Source organism: Salvia hispanica, chromosome 3, assembly GCF_023119035.1.
Source record: "Salvia hispanica cultivar TCC Black 2014 chromosome 3, UniMelb_Shisp_WGS_1.0, whole genome shotgun sequence".
Taxonomy (NCBI): domain Eukaryota; kingdom Viridiplantae; phylum Streptophyta; class Magnoliopsida; order Lamiales; family Lamiaceae; genus Salvia; species Salvia hispanica.
In genome coordinates this window covers 46,750,200-46,766,888 of record NC_062967.1, presented here as the reverse complement: position 1 = coordinate 46,766,888, position 16,689 = coordinate 46,750,200, and the positions used below count along the sequence as shown (strand labels likewise).

Below are 16,689 nucleotides of genomic sequence, written 5' to 3'. Positions count from 1 at the left end.
GACCGAAAAAGGAATACGTCTCACTCTTACTGGGACATATGGAGTACTTAGTTTGAGTGAACTTCAAATTAGCTCCCTGAAAAATGGAGTTCACACTTTTTAGGTCGCTATACTCAAAAAATATCATCATAAGTTTGTACAAATTAATTACTATATCACATTGCTAGTTATTCTTAATTTTTTTTATTTCCTATATTGCCCATAAACCTCGTAAAAGTATAATTAGTCTAAATTCATTTGTAATATTTAAATTTATATTTAACATTTAAATTTTAAATCTATATATTTTTTTTGTTTTACTTCACATGTCACTGATTCATTTCACTCTATTAATTTATATTTCTTCCATTCCAACAAAGATGACTTGTTTCTTGGGCGAAAAAAAATTTTATACTACAATTTTATTTTGTGTAATAAATAAAGAAAATAAAATAAAGATAAATATTACTCCCTCCGTCCCAGTTTAGGAGTACCAATTAATTATGGCACGGGTTTTAAGAAATTGGTGGAGTGTGTAATAAATGAAGTGAGTTGGTGGAAAGTGAGATGGTTTGACTTTTTGGTTTTTTATTTATTTATTTAGTTCATTTTTATGTAGATAACGACATTTGAGTGTAATTTTGATGAATAATGGAGCAAAATTTTATGTTCAAATATGGAAAATTCTAAATGTGACTCTTAAACTGGGATGGACTTTTATGGCAATATGTGACTTTTAAACTGGGACAAAGGGAGTATATATTTTAATTTTCAGTAATAGTCATTTTGGTTGAAAAAAAAAAAGAAGAAATAAGTCTATTTGGTGGGACAAAGGAGTAGTAATAAGTGGAAAATTGAAAAGAAAATATTATTTAATTCAATAAGGCATATATAGCGAATCACCGTACCTCTCGCGACCTACTGGTTTGGAACTTGGAAGGCAGGAGGGTTTCGGCGGCGCCAGGTTCGGACTGAGCTTCGGAAATCCCGGAACCTGCACTTGTAGACACTCATTCACTAATCTGGATAGCCGTTAAATTTTTTCCCCCCTTCGTTTCCCTCCATTTTCTCCGATTTCCGCTGTTAGGGTTTTAAGCTGCTGCCGATGGGGAGCAGACTTCCCGTGGAGCACTACGATTTGTCATCCGCCGCCGCCGCCAACTCCTACATCGGCACCTCATTGCACGATCCCAATTCCGGGGATGAAGCCGCCGCCGATCATGTCACCGACGATAACGACGACCGCTCCTCCGCTGTCGCCAGTGTTAGTACTAAACTAGTGGATTTATTTCTTTTGGTCGTCGTGATGTGACTTCTTCCATTCTCGATTTCGTGAAAAGGGACCGTTTTTATTCAATTTAACTTTTATTTTTCAATGATGATAATGTTTAATCTGTGAATTTCATCTGGGAAACTCATGTACGAGAAATCAATTTTCATGGAGAAGATTCTCTTTTTCCACCACCATATCGACTCCCTGTTTTTCCTTATTCTCGTTAAAGTTTATTGAACTGCTAAAACATATATGCTGTTTCACATGAACAAATTTTGTTCAAGTGTTCGTGTGTATATCAAATTATTGTGGCACTGACAAGCTCTTTTCTGCTCACTTTATTTATCATAATATTGAATTGACTATGATGTTATCTGTTTGAATTCACTATACAACATTCTCATTTTTTGTTGATGTAGGATTGCATGCGCGAGCCTTACCAAAGCTCTTTGCCACTTCACAGCATGGGTGTGGAGGACGAGAGGAGTAGTCTTGAAAATAATGGGTCATCATGTGCTCCCTACTCAAATTTGACAATTGATGGTGACATTTGTGTACCATATAATTACCAAGTATTTGAAGTCATTTAGGATAACCTAATGTCAATCTAACACTAGTACCCTGTTGCCAGATGTGTCGCCTATTGAAACCGCTAGGGCAAGGTTTATGGACGTCATCGTGAATCATTTTATTGATCCACATGTTATTGAGATGTCAGATTATGACACTGATTACATGGTACAACAATCGTCACAAGAAAGCAAGAGGAAGTCCAAAGAGATTCGATATGAAGGCGATGCACGCTATGCTTTGCCACTAATGTATATTGCTAATCTATATGAAACACTAGTGAATGAAGTTAACACGAGATTATCATCAATGAGTGGCATCCGCGAGAAGACCATTGGTGTGGCCCTTGAAGCTGCTGGTGGATTGTATAGAAAGCTTGCAAAGAAATTTCCTAGAAAAGGTGTGATTTGTTTTACTCCTTACGAGTTAGAATTAACCGAATTTTGAAGTTTCCTTCTGGAAATTTGAGAAGTTGCCAGTTAGTGTATTAAATTCATTTCCATGTTCCATAGCGTCTTTGGCTTCTCTACAATCCTTATCTGCTGCATAGATGTACCGGATATATGGAGGTTTTTTTTTACAGGCTGCAGTTTGAATAGGCCATTTCCTTCCCAAGAGTTCAAAAAAAGAGAACATTATTTATGTGAATTAGGAGAGCTGGATAGTGGACTATTACATTTACATGCCTGTTACTCCTACGTGGTTTATTTTTAATGTTTGGAGACTGGCCTTTCTCTCTCGGAGATGGAGAACTATGGAGTTGCTACTCCTGGAAGCTGTCTCATGTTGATATTCTACTTGTAGGTACTTGTATTTTTAAGAGAAGGGAGCTAGCGACTTCATTTGAAACAAGATCAAAGTTTCCCGAATTGGTGATACAGGAGGAGAAGCGTGTGCGCTTTGTGGTGGTCAATGGCTTAGCTATCGTTGAAAAACCAACCAAAGTTGGTATTGATGATGCTGAGTGGTATGTTATCAGTTAATTGTCCTGCCCTAGGAAAACTAGTTCTGGTCAATTTTTAAGTCCCAGCTATGCTTTTTGATCTTGATAAATGTGGTATATTTCTTTGACCCATATACTAGTATTTTCTATCCATAGAAAGGATGTGTTTACCCTGTCTAGCTATAAATTACTTAAAGTACTGGTAGATATTCTTTCAAGGATTAATTTGTCATTACCTGAACACGTAGGCTGCATTTACGATCTTGGATGCTTAAAATTTAGTTGGTTTTCAATAGTTTTATCATTCTTTTTCAGATCACTGAATATAGAGTGGTTTTTCAGAGTTTCATCAAATTAGTTAAATACGTAAATAGACCTTATTTTCCAAAATGTTTTGTTGGATATAAGTAAGGGACAAAGTGATGCATCTTCTGGTTCATAACATAATGTAATATGTTATGGTATAAGTAAAACTTTAGAAAATGTAGTACATGCCCCATAATTGATAAGAAATTGTTTGAAACTGAGAATGCATGATAAAAGTGTATATTGTGGAACCATGATCAAAATAACAAGTATTAGGAAAATCATTGAATGATGGAAAACCACAATTTTCTCCAACAAAACAAAAGCTCCTTGTGCTTGTGTAGTAAGTAACCAAAAGTTGATTTTCCACAATAAATGTGTCTTGAAAAATTATTCATTGAAAGAATTTGATTCTTTATGTTGAAATTCTTAAATTGGTTTGAATTCCAAAATCAGGGGAGAGATTATATGGGAAGCTGAGTGATATCTCTTGTCCCTGCCTTTAATATGTAATTGTCTGGTAGCACCCCAAGATGGAAGTAGCACAGGGCAGAGGACTAGACTAACTGAAAATTGTAGATTTTAGTATTTTAATGCATCATGAGAAAAATCTTAAGAAAAATCATTTGAAGTAGCACAGGGCAGAGGACTAGACTAACTGAAAACTTTAGATTTTAGTATTTTAATGCATCATGAGAAAAATCATAAGAAAATTCATTTGAATATTGATATTTTTAAGGAACTTAGAATTGAATAAAGAAATGGTTTCAATGCATCATGGGAAAAATCATTTGAATATCATAAGTTGAACTGAAGCTTGTTTGGTTTGAGTGAAATCATATTTTGATCTACTATGTGAGGTTACTGGAACTCCTTACAGTACATTTACATTCATTATGTTATTGTTCGCTATTTGTGACTGGTATAAATTTACATGAATTTTTTTCAGAAATACTTATAATGGTTCGAATTGATCTCAGTTTTTGTACTTATTCAGTAGCACATCCTGGTGTCTTACTTTTAAATGTTGTACCTAATATTCCGTATGCTTTGAGAATAATGACAGTCACTCTTAAGTCTTGACCATCTACTGTACAATATCTGAAATAGGTTTAAGAGGCTGACTGGACGAAATGAAGTTGCTGTTTTTGCTAGAGACTACAAATTTTATGCTCCAAGGCACAAATATAGGCGTGCTGTGTCAAATTCTAACTCCAATATGCCTTGTTTGCCTGTAAGCTATACAGAATTCTTTGAGTTAAACTGCTGGTTCTGGCCTCACCATTTTAATGGTTGTAGTATCAAATTTAAACTCCAAACATACTTTTCAGGCATTCCCTAGTCCTGAAAATTCTTCTTCAATGGCGACTTCTCAAGGCTATCGAGCAGCAAACGAAGTGAGATATTCTTTATATTGGTAACTGGGGTACATTCATTTTTCATGTGACTTGAGTTTGATGTATGTGCTGTACCATTTCGGCTCTTGTTAGTGCTTCATTTCAGCCTTCTTTTCTATCTGGAGGATGATGAAGAAGCATGATAGTAAAAAGTATTTCAGTGAAATCAATTATCATGATATGATGAATTGGTATTGTTTATTTCCATATACATGTACTGTCTAATTAAAGCTTTAGAAGATGTTAAATCAGCCTATTCTGGTAGAACTTTTGATTGGAAAACCACATGAGGAACAGATGCATCTATCTATTAACCAAAGATGAACAGTAATGTTAATTTACTATCATACAAAGATCTATGTTATATCCTAGTACAATGCCGTCACTCAATGAAAATGTATCATACAGTAATGTTAATTTACTATCATACAAAGATCTATGTTATATCCTAGTATAATGCCGTCACTCAATGAAAATGTATAAATGAGAATTTCTTTGAGCAAGTACTGTTTATAGTTCTTCTATTCCCTTCAAATTAATCGACTATATCTGTCCTTATATTGGCTTTAATGTCAATTAGAAAAAGACTTTGTCATTGCTTTTTATCTTTATACAGAGATGTTAAAGAACATCTTCATGTTAATGTCTTCATTTGATTCGTTAGCCAAGGATTAATTGTCTGATAATATTGTAATCACTTGCTCATCAGGCTCAGTTTCATCCTATGCACGAGGGGCATAACAATTCTATCAATCACAGTTCCCATTCGACTCACTATATGCTCAGCCAACAGTGTATTCCCCCACCTCAGTTGCCTGAAATGGTTCACAACCAGCAGCCATCATCGGCCCTCAACCATATAGCTTCTCTACAGTCTCTTGGTCACGTTGGTGGACGTCTGCATGTTATGGTGAGTTTCGTTGTTACTCAACTTTTCTCCACTTTCCACCTAATATTCAAGTTTACAATGGCCTTGTCTAACTTTGGTTTATCTGGATTTATGTTTTCTAATAATGCATCCTCCTCTCTGTGTGTGAGTTCGTAAAGAGGTAATGCCGAGACCAAAGGTCTCGGGTGTTATCCGTGGCGCAGCCCTTTACATTCATATTCATTTACCCATAAAAATGCATTCTCCTCTTGTTGCTACTAAAATCTTTCAACTGTTTTCTATAACTGATCTGAACCATAGACCATAGGGATACGCAGGCCTTTGGTAGTTGTCTCCATAAAAAGTTACACCTTCGACTACTGCTAACCCTATGGTAATAAGATAATTCATACATGTAAACACTTCCTCTAGGTTTCTGTGGTGCAACATGCAATCCGTTCTTGATTTTGGAGAAGTTTTATTACTATACATGAAGAGCATTACTTGATGTTGGAATTTTCTTTGTTGTGGTTTCAGCCAACAAGTCCGGCAAAGTTCTGCGACGAATGTGGAGTTCCGTATCTCAGGGAGACCTCAAAGTTCTGCTCTGAATGTGGTACCAAGAGGCTAGGGACTTGAGTCTTGAAATCCCCAGTCAAAGTGTGTACAAATATTCATCCCCATTTGCATGCTCCCAACTCCAAATCGTAACTTTATAATGTTAACTTCGAAATGTTGTGTAACCTCAGCAACATTTCCTCATTAGATTTATACGAAGTACTAGTATATTTGGAGCACTGGGTTCTTAACTTGGAAGACATTGGTTCTTGGTCACATCAAACTCGAAGACAGTATAAATAAACAAAAAACTTGTGAAATACTAATATAAAAGAAAATAAAAAGGAAATTTGATTAAAGGAAGGTCAAGCAATGGATAGATCAAGGTTTATTCCAGGGAATTCATGAGAAGAATTAGAAGAAATGGCATCACTGATCTCAGTGGTACAAGACACAGACACATTACTTTTCTGGAGGTTATCTGCAATTGGATTGTGCGAAGCCAGACACAGTGACAATTCACACCCATCTTCATTCCCACTACTAAACTGCTCCATCTTGCATATCCCCTTCTGCAGCTATATTTACACACAAAAAATTAAAATTTTAAAAGTATGAACACCCAAATATAGCAAGAACATAGACGAAATGTAAGAATAAATAAGCCCCCCACTATTTCCATATGTAATAGAGATACTCCATCCAGTCCAAATAAAGATTCATCACATTTGATTACACACCAGTTTTAAAATTTATTAGGTGAATATGTGATGAGCGGATAAAGCTGATAAAGTAAAGAAGAGTGAAAATAAAATGGTTAGTGGTGGAATAATGTCAATAAAAATAATACCACTACTACTTAGTTAAATTTACATTGTTATATGCAATAGAATAGAAAAATACTTAAAAACCTAGAGTGCATTTTTACCTATTACTTACATGAGTGTATTAACAAAACAGATACGGAGTGGAGTAATATTTTTAAATTTCAATCTGATTAAAATTACAACCACCAAATAAGGTTAGCTATAATTTATCCAAAAGTACATGTCTAAAAGAATAGTCCTAAACAGGTAGACAAAATATTAGCCAAAGCTAGAGAATTTAAAAAGTTTTACCTAGTGAGTTTATTGATGAAGGTATAAATAAATCTTGTACTAATAGATACTACTAATATTCCCTTGGTCTCAACTTAGTTGAATCAAAACTTTTAGACATAGAGATTAAGAAATTGTGCTTAAAAGTAAGAAGAGAGGAAAAAATAGGAAAGATGATTGAATGTTTTTTAAAAAAAAAATGAAATGAGTAAAACTAATAGGGATATGGGTGTTTATTTGATGGTCCATTTAAATTAATATAGTAGTACGAATTTCAGTGTATTAAATGGGCTACCGAAGACCACCTATTTTTTTAGCATTTGGTATTTTCAGCAGACAAACTGCACGGAGGGGGACAAGGTTTATATATGGCTTATTTATTTCTTCATATATGAAGGGAGACAAAATCAATATATTGCACAGTTTTGATTCTGTGATTGAGCTACCTCAAAATGTTCCCCAAAATTGAATCAACTATTACTATTTTAAAAATTGATTACTACTAATAAGTTTTGATGCATCTACAATACAATCTCTTTTTAAAATTAAATGATAATTTGGTAATACATTTTAGTATGTTGCAATATATATAAGGCAAAAAACTATGGTATTTGTGTTTTTGTATCTAATTCAATTTTTCATGCAGGCCAAGATTATATAGAAACTCTTAATAAACTTTGAACTCATATACTATAATTTATCTGTTTATACATGGATATAATTTATTATTTGAATTCATAAACTTTTATAAAGGCATTAACATACCATTTTGATAGTACAACCAAATTATGGACCACGTCAATAAACTTTGCATTAAATGAAGTATGAAATTTTTAAATCTAATACTGTTACGAGACATATTATACAGAACTTAAAATAAAAGTTATATGAGTACTAACTTAAAATTTCATGATGTACAAGTACACTCCATGCAACAAAATGAAACACAAATTCAACATGCCCAAAAATCCTTCATTGAATTATTAGTTTTTGTATCATACCTAAGTATTTTTTTTTTGCATTGATTATCTATTATCTTATTCCAATTATGTATTTTTCCAAAATTAATTAATTAGTAGCGAAAGAAGCAAAAAAGGATGGAGAATGGCAACAAAAACGAGATAAAGAACATTGACCAAAGCTCATAAATAATGTACCAACTTTAGAAATATGCACATATATATGCAAGGAAGTCATTCATCCTCAACAACCAAAACCAACTTTGCTGGGTTCATGCACTTCATCCAACTCCTTTTCAAACCCAAACCTTTGATATGAGAGAGAGAGAGAGAGAGAGAGAGAGGTCATTGATTATACCTTGAAAAAGTCAGAATGCAGGAGCAGTACATCGGCAGTAGTGGCAGAAGAAGGGTTTTCATTTTCTTTAACTTTCTCACCCATGTAATCATCATCTCCGTACGGATTCCTTTGGCTGCATTCTTCCACTTTCCCCACTCTCGCTCTACACAGCATTTGTAATTATAACTGAAAAGGAACTTGATACACAAATCCAAATCCAAATCCTTCTTGTTTTTCTCGACATAATTTATTAGAGATAAAAAGAGGTCACCTTTTTGCAGGAGAGAGAAACATTTGTTCTTCGCAACAGTGTTTCCTTTGCTGTGAAATGCTCATCTCTGGGAACACATTTGAAACTTGAGACATTGTGTGTATTAGTACAATTAATAATAGCATTAGGGTGTGAATTGAATTAAATGAATAAATGAGGGTTGTAGCATTCCTTGGATATATGCCTTTATTAGAAGACTTGGTGGGACTGTGTTTCTTCACATGAAATGCCATAAAAATGGGATGTTATTCATAAATGAAGTGGTTACACCCTCCCAATTCCATTTCCATAAAAGATAGTAGCATATGCAGGAGTACTACTGAATTTTCAGAAGATTATTCAACACACACAATAATATATATATATATACCTCGTCTGGCAGCTTCAGTCTTCATGCTTCTGTACATCTATTAAACAAGAAGAAGAGATGAGAAACTAAACTCAAATGAATAAAATGCGTACATTAAGATGGTGGATTTGAACCTGTAGATGGCTTTTGACATGAGATATGGTGAGGCCTCTCACTTCCATCAATTGAAGAACCAATTTAGGAGTTGCTTCTGCAAAAACACACACAAACCAAAATTAAACTAAATCACAACCAATTAGGAAGAAGAGGATCGGAGTAACGCACTGTCTTGGCCGCCAAGGCGGTCAACGGCGTGGACGAAGCAGTGGTGGAGATCGGGAGTCCATCGGAGGCGCGGAACCTTTGATCTGACGTACTGCCTCACGCCATTATTCCTCCCAACGCCGCCGTAGCTACCGCTACCCATTCTGATTCTGATTCTGATTCTCGATTTGATTTTTATTAGTATTGGCACCTGAGGATTGGGATACTTCAATTGCGACCTGCTTTAATCGAAGGGAACAAAAGGAAGGAATTCTCGCCTCTTCTGACCCCAATTCACTTTAAATAATCAATTTCATAAATAGGAGAGAGAGAGAGAAGGAGAAGGCGTGGATAAAATAAATAGGGTAGGAAGAGGAGTATGCAGAGCTACAGCTGCAAAATTCCTGTACTGTGTAGAGAGAGAGACGTATATGTATCTATAAGTGTATGTATATGTGTGAAGGGGAGGAAATGCGGCAAAGCAAAAAGGGAATTGAAAAGAAAAGGAATATCACGAGGCATCTGATCTTCTTCTCCGCACGAAATCATTACCAAAATACAAATACCAACTGCTGCGCTGCAACACTCTGCTCCTCCTTTGACTATTTTCTCTCTCTCTACCATCTTTAATTGCTTTGCCATCATCACTAAACTACACCAATTTCTTCTTCATTTCTATAACCACTCCTTTTTTACTTCTCATTCAATTTTTTAGGTAATTTTATGCTATAATAAATGCGTATGTATATTTGTAGTATTAGAATTTTCAGTGGAATCATAATTTGTTTAAAGCGGTGAAGATCTTGTATAAATATATAAAAGTTTATAAATGACATCCACAACTAATTATTATTATTATTATTATTATTATTATTATTACTACTACTACTTTCCGTCCGCTGATAGGAGTCACATTTTTCAATTTTATTTTGTTTGCAAATATAAGTCTTAGATCACTTTTTATTATAAATGATAATAGACCATACATTTCACTGTCATTTCATTAAGGTCAGCCTAGGTAGAGGCCGAGCCACAAACCTTGTTTACTTTTTATTTTTTTCAAGTATACTTGGTGCTAAAAAATATTATATACAAAAATAAAATACCATATAACATGTATTATGTCTGATTTTCACTAAATTTAAACTTAAACATATGTTTAAAGTCTATTTGTTGACTTTGTAGTAACATCATTTTTTTCCTATTATTACTCCCTCTGTTCCACTTTATTGATGCATTTTTTCGACCGTGAATAAAGTTGTAATTAACGAGTTGAATGGAAAAAAAAAGAGTACGAGAAAGAATAAAGTAAAAAAAAGAAGAGAGTAAAGTACTACTTATGAAGTAACTATGATAAATTCAAAAAATCCTATAATTGTTCATTAGATATTATGTTTGAATACCAAGACATGAGTAATATTTATAAATGTATACTCCCTCTGTCCGCGATTAGGAGTCCCGGTCACTTTTGCGCACCTATTTTATAAAAATGATAAAAAATAGTTAAAGTGGAGAAATAGTAAAGTAAAAAATAGAATAATGTTGAGAAGACTCTTGTCAACATTATTCTCTCTATTACATTACCATTTCTCCACTTTTAACTATTTTTTATAATTTTTATAAAACGGGTGCGTAAAATTGATTGGGACTCCTAATCGCGGACGGAGGGAGTACTATACTACCATTATTTTTACATCTTGGATAAATAAATACTCCGTATATAAAAAATTGAATCCGTCCAAAATTAAATGTTGCATAAATATGGAAAATTAGAACAGTACAGAAAATTAGCATGTGTCATGCACAAGAGTGACACATATAAATTGAGAAATAGACAATTAGTAATTAATTACTTAATTAAATTCAGAAATTTCTAATTATATACGATAGGTCTCTGATGGGCCAGCCAGACTAGGTTGGTCTAGGCCTTCGATAATCACATTGTACACAACATACCTGACCCTCATCGATAATAGATGATTGAGAGCGCATACGCAGCATACCTTTTACAATCGTCTAACATGCTTGGGGTACACCGAAAACTTGCTCAACGCCCTTTCAGGCCACCTATTTCCTATGAGCAAATAATGCCCTTTCTAGGTAAGTAGGCCATTTAATTGATTCTCACACTGACCATCTTCGATAAATGTTATCGACCAAGTAGTAGCATATATCATATTTTTTGGTGATTGGTCGTGAACTCGATATTCAGTAACTTGCTATTGCATACTTCGTTGCAGACAAGTGGTCAATCTAGGACGTTGATGTCATCTTCAACTTGATCGCACCAAAATATTCATGTTAATTAGATCTATAAACGTTGGTCATCATTTCTTTAGAGGATGATCATTGAATGTGTCCTTGTATGCAGTCCATCCATTCCATGAGATAACTACACATCCAATCTTTGCTTCCTAGCATACAAGGAAAGTTGTGACCCCGCAAAACCATATTTATCATTAATTAAGTGTTCTGCATCATCAGTCATCTCAAATATGTATCGTAAAAGTCCTCGATGACCCCATGACAGAATCGTTTGGCTCAATCTGGTCATGTTGCGTTGATAATGAATGGTCGTTGTGCACTTTTCTGCACGACGAGTCTCTTGCGTCCAATATCATGGAAGTGCTGGTAGAAGTATTCACCACATTATGTCGACGTGATAGCAATGCGTAGGAACAACGATCAAATATAATTGGCTCCTATCGCGGCTGGCTCATCGGATAAATAACTATCAACGAGACGCCGAGCGGCATTTTCAAACTCTGGGTGCACGTATGACCTTGAGTGACGAGGCCTAGTAGGGTGCGTAGGACCAAGAACAACCTCTTTTCTGTGACAACTCTTCCATGCTACTACGGACTACCTTTTTCTTGTTTCTCCATTTTCAATTGCGCAATTATTTGTAGTTGCTTTGGTACTTGAAATAAATAAATACTCCACTTTTAGTTCTTTTTTTGTGCGTACAAAAAGATAGACGGTGCATGGAGGGCAACCAAATTTATTCTAAACCTGCTTCATTGGATCATTGAAAAAATCGAGCATGCTGCGCAACCACTGAACTATCCACTTTTCAGTTCTTTTTTTTTTTCATGCTCAGATAGATATATCTATTTTAGTCTACAATAATAAGTAAAATTCCATATGAACCCTTAGTTATCATATTATTTGTACAATAGTAATATCGCTCATCAATAAAAGATTGTAGGCAATATAAAATGTATTTTCGTGGAACTAACAATGAGTAATGACCCAAAACAAAATTTGAATAATAATCGGAAGGAAGGTATACTTTTACTTCCCATGTCGTATTAGCATTCATTTATTTGAAGTTTAATTGTTAATTAGTAATTTGTAGGATTAATATTACAAATAATGATTTAATAAAGGAAATGGTGACCTATCACAAATAGACTAATTAAAATGTCCTGTAAGGACCGAATGGTGATTTGGAAAAAAAAAAAGTTCAAAAATACCTCTAACAATATTACATCAAAGTCCAGGGACGTGTGAAGATAATTTTAAAGCTTAAGTATTGCGTTTGATATAGTTTCAAAGTTTAAACCCAAAAGACTGAACTACAAATTTAGTCTTTGGCCAATTGAGTAAAATAACATCCGATACCAGATTAATTTTATCAACACCATTAATTCCTGGACATAGGATATATTCCGGTTGGAGGAACTTTTGCACTATCCTTGAATATTTTTACCCTTTTGGCTATGTTTTTAACTAAGGAAAAAATTATCCATTAACTATATATCCACTAATATGCATCATTCAAAGGGTACTTGAAATGATATTAAATTATACGGAATACTTCATTGGCTACCTTCTTTATTATTTTTGTTTCACTCAACTTTTTTTTCTTATTTGTTTCCTTTTTTCATATATTTTTATATACCTATTAATCTAATATCCTAAATAAACGAGTTACTATTGGATTAAATTTTAAATTATTTGATTCTAAAAAAAATGTCTTGTACTTTCAACATATCAATAAAATATTCAAAAAACAACTATTTTCTCCGTCCGCCACTAGGAATCCTATTTGAATTCTGCACAGAGTTTTAGAAATACAAAAGAAAGTGAATAGAAAAAGATAATGAAATGTGAGATCCATTTTTATATATTAATTTTATAATAAAATGTGAGGAGAACGAGTTAGTGGAAAATGTGGTCAACCTACCATTTATGATAAAAGTGAACCGAGACTCATAATAGTGGACGAACTAAAATGATCAATCAAGACGGCTAATAACAGAATGAGGGAGTATATCATATCGGTAGTATTGTAATAAAATAAATATATAAAAATATGTATCAACACAATTAAAATATATGCAACAAAGAGCATAATTTAATTAGTTATCTCACTTATTTATTTATCATCTTTTTAAATTAAACATTGATAAAATTTGCTTAAATAAATTGCGATTTAAAATTTTTGTAATTAATTTATTTTAATATTTTAAGAATAATAAATAAAAATATGAGAAAGAAGGAAAAAAAAGTGAAAAACGGTTAAAACCAAAATCACAAGAAATGTATCCGATGAAGTATTTAATATTGTTTCATGTACCATTTGAATGACATATATTAGTGGTTATATAGTCAATGAACAATTTTGTCCCTCAACTCAAAAAATAGCTAAAAGAATAAAAATATCTTGGAATAATGCAAGTTCGTCTAACATGATGATACCATATGTCCAAAAATTAATAATACTAATAAAATTATTTAAATAATGAAAAGGTTAAAATCTAATTGTCCATAAACTAAATTCATAATTCACTCAATATAAATTCTAGTTCACTCTATAACTAAAAAAGACAAAATACTCTCTAAAATTATCTTTTAGACATACAATTAAATTTCTTAAGCTTGTGCTTTTTCTTGTTTCTATGCGACAAAAAAGTTGAATTTGTAGATGGGGCCACACAATGAAATCAAGATACTATTAGTTCTAGTTCAACAAAGGAAAGAGAAGTTCATTTGATTTGGAATTTGAAACCATCCAAAAAAATTTCTTAAGATGGGACAATCTCCTATCATGTCTAACTACACAGATACGCCTCTATTTCTGAAACGATATCCGCACTATTTATGAACATCCGCAATTATAAATAAAATAAAGAGCAGTGATTTAGAGACATAATGTCTCTAAGCCATAATACCCTTATGTCACTTTTTCCATAATCTTATTTAAATATGTACTAATATACCCTTATTTTAGATAAAAGGAAATAACTACTATTTTTATTAAGGAAGGAAAGCTAATCAAATTAACTATCTATAACTAATTACATGGTAAGTACTATTAATTAAGATTCACATTTTTTAGTCAAAATTTTAACCAATTCTCAACTATTTTCGCTACCTGATGAGTATTTATATATAATTATTTTATTATTAAATAATTCATAAATTCTAAACAACTAAATTTAATTTATAAAAATAAAAAGTAAATTATAATTATAATAGTCATTGTCATCTAATTATTTTATTATCAAATAATTATAAAATTTGTAAGTTATAAAAAATACTTGATGTCTAATATTAAATAAATTAAAATGATATTAAATAGTAATATTTAAATTTTATGTTATATAAATGACTATATATATTTAGTGTTATCATTCAACAAAAAATAGTTATTCAAATCAAATTATTTTATTAGTCGTAAATAATCATTTAAACTATAAGTTATGGAAATAACTACATGTATTTGCACTCAATTTCCTAGTGTTATCATTCAACGAAATAATAAATTTGCATTCAAATTTCTTAGTGTTATCATTTAAAAGCTATTAAATTTTTAAGTTGTATAAATACCCACATGTATATATCAAGATATATGTTACTATTGTTTTCCAAAATAAAGAAGAAGATTAGATTCCATAATTTTAGGAATTGTTTAAAATAAAAATAATTGATGAGACTTCTATTCACATTTTAATTCATTTTAGTGTACTACTATTATATATCAACTACTAATTGATGTTAAAATTTAAGAATATAAACAATCACACGTTTTAAAAAATTTAAAAATAAGTGATTGATTGATTTAGTTGTGGAATTTAGGTAAAAAATTAATAATTTGAAGTAATTAAAATTTTGGAATGCAAAAGAATTAAAATTAAAATTATAAAAAATTTTAAATCAAAACCGTGAACTCAACTAATATTAGTACTATCATATATATCAAAATTTAGTTGTTTGCATGATATAGTGAACCGAGCAAAGAATTATAATATTTTATACTATGAAAAAAGAGAATAACTCAAATAGTAAATATATGAGTTAAGAACATGTGATTATTTTCTTATAGATGTTCGATTATAGCATTCTAAATATTAAGAATTAAATAAATTAAATTTTGAACGTAAAGAATTAAAATCATATCCAAAAACTCGATCAGTATGATTATTATATACTATGTATCAAATTTTAATTTATTGCATAATATAGTAAATGATCTTATAACTCTAATAATTTATAAAGAAAAAGAGAAAACATTAACTCTATATTTTTATAATATTAAATAGATTAATTAAAAATACGTGATTTTTTTTATTAAGTATGTGATTATTTTTATTGAAACGGTACAATTCAAAATAGTATATCCAATTAGTATTAACACATATAGTAGTGAATTGATTTAAGAACTCTAATGTTTTATTAAGAAAAACAGAAAATATAATTCACATGTCTTTAACATATTAAAGAGATGAGTTTAGAACGTATAAACATTTTTTTATTAAGGCTCGAATTTAATGTTCCAAATCTTAAGAATATAAAGAAAATAAAAAATTAATATTAATATTACTAAATTTTTTTAAAATCAAAATATTAAACTCAATTAGTATTAATACATTATATATCAAATTTTAATGCATACCATGTTATCGTGAATTGAGCTAAAAGCTTTAATACTCCTTATAAAGAATCTTCTAAATAAAAAAGTTATAAAATTAAATTTATCAATATTAAAAATTACAGTTTAATTATAAAATAATTATTTTTGGCCATAGTAAATCTAATTCTTTACTATTTATAAAATAAGATAACAAATTTTAATACTTTGTAGAGCTAATTATTTTATTAAATTATATAAATTAAAATTTGTAAAAATTAATTTGATAAGAAATCTGTTATATGGTTCATTTTCTAATAAAATATATTATTATTTCATAGGTAAATAAATGTACACTAAATATATAGATTCGATGAAATATAACATTTTATTATTTTAAATATGTGTCCTTAAATAAATGCAATAAGATATAAAAAAACTGCCATCATAAATATGAGGATTGCATGCTAATAAAATTGTAATCGCATAATTAGTGTCAATGTCCTTAAATAAGTATATTTAATTAATACTTTAATATAAAGGGTAAAAAAGTAAATAAATATAACATGAATTTAAATAAAAATCTAAAACAATCTAAAATGACTATTTTAACCTCAATATTGCATTATGACTTGGAGACATTAAGTTGTAAGTTTATA

General features: G+C 31.3%; 2 protein-coding genes across 4 annotated transcripts; one reads left to right on the top strand and one right to left on the bottom strand.

The window, feature by feature from the left end:
• Positions 1-885: 885 nt before the first annotated feature.
• Positions 886-6,133, top strand: LOC125217047 (uncharacterized protein At2g02148). Of its 2 annotated transcripts, none has more exons than XM_048118874.1 (8): positions 886-1,243; positions 1,672-1,795; positions 1,884-2,222; positions 2,627-2,789; positions 4,182-4,305; positions 4,403-4,488; positions 5,178-5,378; positions 5,874-6,133. In XM_048118874.1, the coding sequence occupies exons 1-7, from the start codon at positions 1,085-1,087 to the stop codon at positions 5,329-5,331; spliced, it is 1,149 nt and encodes a 382-aa protein (XP_047974831.1). In that variant the 5' UTR covers positions 886-1,084; the 3' UTR covers positions 5,332-5,378; positions 5,874-6,133. The 2 variants fall into 2 exon arrangements, with proteins under 2 accessions (XP_047974831.1, XP_047974830.1); XM_048118873.1 differs by having other exon boundaries at positions 889-1,243; positions 4,403-4,468.
• A 115-nt stretch (positions 6,134-6,248) lies between these two features.
• Positions 6,249-9,633, bottom strand: LOC125217048 (putative Myb family transcription factor At1g14600). 2 transcript variants are annotated; one of them, XM_048118875.1, is made up of 6 exons: positions 9,196-9,633; positions 9,045-9,121; positions 8,932-8,968; positions 8,562-8,646; positions 8,309-8,453; positions 6,249-6,472 (listed from the first exon to the last, which is right to left on the bottom strand). In XM_048118875.1, the coding sequence occupies exons 1-6, from the start codon at positions 9,335-9,337 to the stop codon at positions 6,260-6,262; spliced, it is 699 nt and encodes a 232-aa protein (XP_047974832.1). In that variant the 5' UTR covers positions 9,338-9,633; the 3' UTR covers positions 6,249-6,259. The 2 variants fall into 2 exon arrangements, with proteins under 2 accessions (XP_047974832.1, XP_047974833.1); XM_048118876.1 differs by having other exon boundaries at positions 8,562-8,628.
• Positions 9,634-16,689: the final 7,056 nt, after the last annotated feature.